General features: G+C 35.3%; 1 protein-coding gene across 4 annotated transcripts; it reads right to left on the bottom strand.

Moving 5' to 3' along the window:
• Nucleotides 1-962: 962 nt before the first annotated feature.
• On the bottom strand, nt 963-5397 carry otulinb (OTU deubiquitinase with linear linkage specificity b). 4 transcript variants are annotated; one of them, XM_043217860.1, is made up of 9 exons: nt 5295-5397; nt 4884-5044; nt 4553-4759; nt 3267-3337; nt 3062-3168; nt 2844-2978; nt 2581-2697; nt 1600-1869; nt 963-1491 (listed from the first exon to the last, which is right to left on the bottom strand). In XM_043217860.1, the coding sequence occupies exons 2-9, from the start codon at nt 4949-4951 to the stop codon at nt 1234-1236; spliced, it is 1233 nt and encodes a 410-aa protein (XP_043073795.1). In that variant the 5' UTR covers nt 4952-5044; nt 5295-5397; the 3' UTR covers nt 963-1233. The 4 variants fall into 4 exon arrangements, with proteins under 4 accessions (XP_043073795.1, XP_043073803.1, XP_043073818.1 ...); XM_043217868.1 differs by having other exon boundaries at nt 4992-5044; nt 5295-5371; XM_043217883.1 differs by lacking the exon at nt 4884-5044 and having other exon boundaries at nt 5295-5353.
• Between the last annotated feature and the right edge of the window lie 1856 nt (nt 5398-7253).

Genomic DNA, 7253 nt, shown 5'->3' with positions numbered 1-7253 from the left:
CTGATCACTGATGAATATAGATCAGTGGGCAAGATGAGAACTTAGATAGGGTTTGTCCAGGAGTTTGCTATATTTGTCCCTAAACTTTTGAAAAAGTCTCAAAAGGGGGTGAGGAAGTCTCTAAATCTAGCTACAAAATAGCTAAATTGGCAACACTGACTAATATATTGTTTAACACTCTCAGCAAAGCTGACTCGGTGTAATGGAGAGGCTTAAAACTAAAAGACTGAAAGCGAACTGAAAGATTTCTGAGATATAGTTTGTACTTAAAAAAAAAAAAACAGTATCATGAGAGGTAGAAAATCTAGAAAGTCTACTGGACTGGGAACTGATGTTTTTCTTTGCTTATTTTTCTAAATTTCACTTACATTTCTCAAATTGTTACCTACTTTATCTCATAAATATTGCTTAATTATTATTTAATAATTAATTAATGTAACTTTAGATTTGCATTGGTTACATATTAATTACAGGACAGATTTTTTTTTCTTTTTTTTTAAGCACAGAACGACTTAGCCTGTAAGAAGGATATAAAGGTGCTAGTTAAAGACTTTAAAGTCTTTTTTGTCACAATGTAATGTAAAATGTTAAAGATTATTTGAAGCTGGTTTGGTTATTACGAACCCCACCATCAAATCTTTTAACAATTGAAAGGTTCGTGCATTAATAAAACTTCTGAGACATCTCTTCTGGCATTTCTTTACTCCTTTGTCATAAAATTTTTAATTAAAAAAGTTTCAGTGAACAATTAATCTGAGGTGGAGGTGGACTGTTGTACTGCTGCATGCTTCATCAGATGCTGTATGAATTATTGAGCTGTGCCTGTTTCTCGGTTCCTGCCCACGCTCTGTAAATTGCTCTGCAAAGTAATAAATTGTCAGACTAATAAAACGATGACAACCGAAAAAGTCAATACAAGAAGATACTGAAACCAGTAGGACACCAAGAGCTTAACCCGAATGGCACACTAAATCAGCTCAATTTAATACCTAAAAAGCTAGAAAAGCAAGTTCAGTTTTACAGTTTAATTTTCCTCACATCCTAGCTGGAGCTTCAGCTATGACTCATAAAACTATTGCACATAATTTATTTAGAAATGCATACAATTACATAGGTAGCAGAATAAGCAAATCTTTAAATTCATAAAACATAAACTCAAGACCAGCTACGTGGACAAAAAGAAGGATTGTAACTCCTGAGTTCAGTAGATTGTGTGTGATTGCCATTTACTCTTTAAAGACGTGTCGTTATGCTTGATTGTCCATCTGAAGGCGGATTCCACCTTGGCCTACCATGTGCATCAAATTTGGAGCACTTTTTGGGCACGAGTAGATTGTAGTGTCTATCATCTTCTGTAAGCAAGCACAGAAGAGGCCAGTCCTTCTTGTGGTTGTTAGGGTAGTATGTAATAAACTCTTCAGTGTCACACTTGTACAGCCGAACAACCCGCAACATCTGCTGAATGGAATAGCCCAAGAGGCACATCTCCACCTAAACAACATTGTATCATCAGGAGAGGTTTCTTCATATATAAAATACGATCACTTCAACCACGGAAATCAAGAGTTTTTGTAAACGTTCATTTTTAACCGCACCTACCTGTTCCAGTCCACCACTGAAGCCTACATGCCTGAGGTGGTTGGTGAGGAATGTCTTGGGGCATTTGGATGAGTCACGAGCGAAAAGAAGCCAACAGAACTCTGGTACATCAGAGCCCTTCTCCATGTCTGAGTGCAACTGAATAGCAGTCCTTAGCATCAAGAACTTCAGTGCTTCCAGAAGCTCATATTCCTCATCGTGACCTCTGAACACCTGCTGGCACATACGCTCCCTCTCCTCAAGACTTTTACACTGGACAGCCTCTTGCCACTATAGATAAAACAATCAAATATTTCCAGCAAATGTCGTTAAGTTTAGAGGCAAACCTCTTTTTTTAAGAAAGGATGCATCTATATTTTACAGTACTGTGCAAACGTTTCAGGCAGGTGTGAAAAAATGCTGTAGACAAAGATTGCTTTCAGAAATAATGATAATTTAAATGTTATAAATACAAGTAATTCATATTTAAATTTTTGTCAATTTACAAAATGCAAAGAAAGCGAACAAAAGAACAATCAGGGATTTTGTAGGATTACAGTTTGGTATAATTGGTTGATCATACACCTAACAAGTGATAATGATGCGAGAAAGCCTACATCGACAGAAGATCTGTGGTTAGTTCTCCAAGATGTTTGGAACGGCAACCTACCAGCCGAGTTCCTTCAAAAACTGTGTGCAAGTGCACCTAGAAGAATTGCTGCTGTTTTGAAGGCAAAGGGTGGTCAAACCAAATACTGATTTGATTATTTCTCTTTTGTTCAGTCACTGCATTTTGTTCATGTATTTATGAATAAAAATAAATGTTTAACACTTCCATTTTTGAAAGCTTCTATGCTTACGGCTTTTTTCACACCTGCCTAAAACATTTGCACAGCACTGTGCATACATACATACATACATACATATACATACATATATATTTATTTTTCATACTTTAAGGATATTGATGCAATTAAGGAAAAAAAATAAAACAAAAGTTACCCTTTTCTTCAGTAGCTCCAGACATTGCTCAAGATGCTGTACTCTGCTCTTGCTAGATTCAAATGGAAACTGCCACTCCTTAATGAAATCCTGATCACACTGAATTTGTTTTGGCCACTATAACAGGAAATTCATTATGCACCAATTTAATTTAACACGTAATAACATTCTGCATTGATATTCAAAATATAATGATCAAGTCTTTCTGCTTTGTGCAAGCACAGAATCTGTATTAACGCCTAAGCACAATAAGGGTAAATTACCTTGTCGGCGTCATGTAACCAGACGGGAAGCTGTTTTGATTGGCTGAGCACCTGGAAGAGTGTTGCCCTTAGCGCACAATAGTTATCGCCTCTTACTCTGCGCAGATTGAACTCATTGGCTATTGCTTCATATCCCTAAAAAGTTGCAAATATGAACAACGCCCTTTAAAAAAAAACAAAAACACACTTACAGTAAAGTGTGAAGGAAGCAGGCTCACCTTTCGAATAAGCAGACTTTTTGTGGTGTTGCCTTTCCATTCTTTCTCACTGTATGTCTGAATATCCTCGGCAGCTGACACACTGCTCTGGGACTCACTTACAGCCGCTGATGGGAATAAAGAGACGTTTAGATCAGGCAAAACAACCTCACAGGCACCTCTACAACATTTTAATAAACACATTTTTTTTTAAACTGAGCACTACCTGACTCTGACTGTTGCTTGTCCTGCAGCTCTTTTTGGATTTCCTCTTCTCCTCTGTACAGGTCCACATCACTATGAAACGATAAAGACTCATTGCAAAATGGTGTATAGTAAGCTGGGCCGCTTCCTTATTTATTAAATAGTGTATTATATCACAGAGCTAAATATTTAGAAATGGCCCATCACATAAAGCTGTCTTCGATTGAAAGATGCACATGAAGTGATTTTTTTTTTTAATGCTAAACACTGTTGTTTCTTGTCAAGTGACATGTTCTACATTGTAAGTTGTAAAATTAATTTGTATCATTTGTAAGCACACTTCACTTATGCAAAAAAAACACCTGATATTATACTTAGCGCCCTATGATTTCTGTGATTCAAAAAATGCAAGCAGAATCATAAAATCCGGTCATAAAAATTACTTTTAACATGATGAATAAATCAAAAGTAGGGCTGTACAATGAATCAATATGTAATATTGACTATTGTCCACTAGTGAGTAGATTATTGTGAAGACTGCTATTTAAAGTATACATGTACCTAGTGCCTCTGTTAGAATAAATGGTGCAGTGTCATTTAATAAAAACCTGTTTGCATTTCGGAAAAAATAAAAAAGTTTTTTTATAGTTTTATGAAAAAAAACTTGCATGAATTCAGTCGATTAGACATGATCTTTGATTATTGCAATTTGGAGTCCATAAATATTATGACAGAATTAGGAAAAAAAATAAACTAATTTAAAAAGGCAAAGAAAATTATTGACTTCATTATATTAATGTTAAATTGTATAAGTTTCATGATTTCAATTAAATCACAAATTGAACCATTGAAAAAAGGAATACAGAAAAATATAGTTTGGTAAAATAGGAAACAGATTTCATAATAATAAATTGTCAGTGTATAAACTAGTAAATAAAACTAACTAAGACCTAAAAAGAACCTATTAATTATTAAAATGGCCATCTTCCCAAAATGGTTGGTGCAGAGTAAAGCATGTCACTACAAGTGATCATTGAATCCAAAAGGAAAATTTGAAAGGCAAATAAAATGCAAATGTATTTTAAAATCACTTGTCTTATCTCTTGATATGATGTACCTAATTTAGTCTGAGTTTCTCATAATAGCAGACATCCAGAAATATACTAATAATTACAAGTATTCATTTTATCTACTGTAATTTCTCTTCACCTTGAAGAACACTTGTGGCACAACCGAAAAGCACCTACTGTATGAAGACCTACATCCATATTGCATGCACAGAAAGAGATGAATTGACAGGAAGAATACCTCTTTTCATCTTCAGCAGACGCCGTCTTCATCAGATGCTGCTGGGGTGAATGACGGTCACTATGAGCAGGTTTGGCCTCCTTCTGAGCACGTTTTTGCATAGTGTGGGAAGACTCAGAGCTTCTCTCAGGTCCAGAAGAACAAGCATCTTTTTTAGCTGCCCGGCCCTTCACATCTGCTTTCTGACCTTGAGTGCCGTGTGTCGATCTGAAGAGGAGGATCGGTTATATTTAACATAAAATAACATGTTTAGATATAAGCCGTTAAATGGACTAAATGTATAACTTATACATTCATATTTTTCATTAAGGAACTCAGTACTATGGCATACCCATGACTCGTTTTGACTTTTTTACTCTGTCGTTCAGAGTCACAAGCAGACTTTGTCGTTTTATTCATGGTTTTGACTTTGTTTGGTGATTTTGCACATCCTTCGTACCTGAATCATAACACATGTGCAGATACGTCCAACCTGCATCTCTGCATGGCGGGCTGATTCAGAGGGGAAATATAAATAAAACGTGCAACTTGAAGCTGACAACATTGCTCTTTCACTTCTGCACTTCATAATGGAGACAAGTTATGCGACAAGCAAAAGAAAACAGAAATACTTCCGCATTCAGTCAGACTCCACAATCTCATCAGTGATATAACCGCAGCAGTAACGAAACAAATAACAACCAATGTAATGTTTTATTGACCATTCTGGCAAAACAGCTGAATGCGCTTTTATATAACTTACCTGCTCTTACTGTCTTGCCGAACGGGGACTACAAAACATGAAGATTATAAAACGAAACGCCTACGAATACAATACTTCCTGTGAATAGAGGATTGTGGGAATTGTAGTTTTCCGGCGCGCTGTTAGTTACTGTTATCATGTCCTCTTATTTTAATCGACGATGATACTGTTTGATAAAACAAATCATTCATGTTTTTTTGGGTCTTCCTACGGCTAAAAAGGTGGCCATTTTCTTCCATTCCACAAAGAAAAAGTAATAAATATGATCTATTATAAATAATGTATATTATTATTATTATTATTATTATTATTATTATTATTATTATTATTATTATTATTATTATAGATTATTATCAGGGCTTGACATTAACTTTTTTTTTTGCTCGCCAGCCACTGTGGCTAGTGGTTTTCCAAATTCACTAGCCACTCAGCATTTTCACTGGCTACAATTTTCTTGTTGGGATATTACATTTTATATACATTTTCTCTAACCTTATTAAATGCATGCATATTCTCTCGTAACAAATTCTTACATTTTGTAATTTCACTTAATAGATAAAAGATCATGTTGACCATATTACCAATGCTACCAATCATATGAAATCAGCATGCAAACGTCTAACAGGATAATGTTGTAAGGTTTGAACATGAACATAACTTATATGAAAAGATAAAAGTAAAATTAAAGCGTAAAATTTTTTTAATGAGTCATTGAAGCTCTCAAACGATTTGTTCGTGGCTGATTCATTCAAGAATGAAGCAAGTGGCTATGTGAATGGACCACTGAATCAATCATTCAAATGATTCAAAGTTCAAATATGCTAATCATTTATAAACAAAACTTCATATGTTCTGTTCTGCTGCTTAACCTGGAACTATTTTCATTAAGCAAATGGAGTAAAAACAGTCAACAATATCGGTGTATTGTTTCAGTAAATACAAAATCAAATACTAACTAAAATGTACATTAACTACTCATTTTAACTCATAATTCATGTCAAATGTGCAAACGCGGTTTTCAAGGAACGTCCCTCTCTTGGTCGTGTCATGTTGCTTGGCTGCATGCTATAAATACAATAACTAACTTACATTTGAATTTTTCTTCTGTGTGCAGTTGCGTTCATCTGTTCTGATTTCTCCACAAGCTTCTCTCAGACAAGCTGCGTGAGCCATTTTGTGGGTGGATTTCAGCTGTGGAGGGCTGAGTTTTATATACTCGCCATTAACGCTTGTCTGACACAAGCAGATTGAAGAGGCAAGTCAAAGAAGATCCCCCCATTTGACAACTAATCTGATTAAACATATTTATCCTCTGTGACTGTATATTTTATGCAATTTTATGCAACACTAAATAAAACCAGAAATCTAACCAGAAACACTAAAACGCATAGTGGTGGTAGTGGGTTTTTTTTTTTTTTTTTTTTTTTTTGCTTGTTTTTTATTCGTTTTCTAGCAAGATCTGGCAACAGTTGAAAAGGTCTTAGTTCTACACTGTTATTGTTCTGTGTCCTTGTGAATTGTTAAAAGAAAACACGTTCAAAGAAACATTACCCTTTGTTGTCAGATTCTCTGTGATGAAGGTCTGACACATTTGCGCAGTTGAGTCCTGTTTGTGTAGTTTTTACAATGGTCAATATCCAAACTCTATTAAAATGTTTCATTTTTGACTGCTCTTGTGGACAATCCCCCATCGCCACCATAGAGACGTGCTGTGTCGAATAAAAAATATCTATAGTTTACACCACAGTTGTGTCTTCAGCCATTTGTCTGTTTTGTTTGACTTCATGGTATGACCAATAAGATACATGTGTCTGAATTTTTTATTTAAAATAGGCTGGCAGGCTAATCTGCCCAGGCCAAGGCTGTGCAGGATATCTTTTCATCCACTAGATGACAGCACACAGCTCAGAATTGTAGAAACTATCATTTTAGGCTAGCAATAATATTAGGAGATCCTGT

Source organism: Puntigrus tetrazona, chromosome 2 (genome assembly GCF_018831695.1).
Source record: "Puntigrus tetrazona isolate hp1 chromosome 2, ASM1883169v1, whole genome shotgun sequence".
Classification (NCBI taxonomy): domain Eukaryota; kingdom Metazoa; phylum Chordata; class Actinopteri; order Cypriniformes; family Cyprinidae; genus Puntigrus; species Puntigrus tetrazona.
This window is presented reverse-complemented; position numbering and strand designations above follow the sequence as displayed.

What these genes read in the sequence shown, in the direction of transcription:
- otulinb (XM_043217860.1), bottom strand. Translation starts at nt 4,951, where the DNA reads ATGAATAAAACGACAAAGTCTGCTTGTGACTCTGAACGACAGAGTAAA. An exon ending in TCTGCTGAAGATGAAAAGAG is followed by an intron (nt 3,338 to 4,552) that starts GTATTCTTCCTG and finishes ATCGTTTCATAG; the next exon opens with TGATGTGGACCTGTACAGAG. An exon ending in GGTTACATGACGCCGACAAG is followed by an intron (nt 2,698 to 2,843) that starts GTAATTTACCCT and finishes TTCCTGTTATAG; the next exon opens with TGGCCAAAACAAATTCAGTG.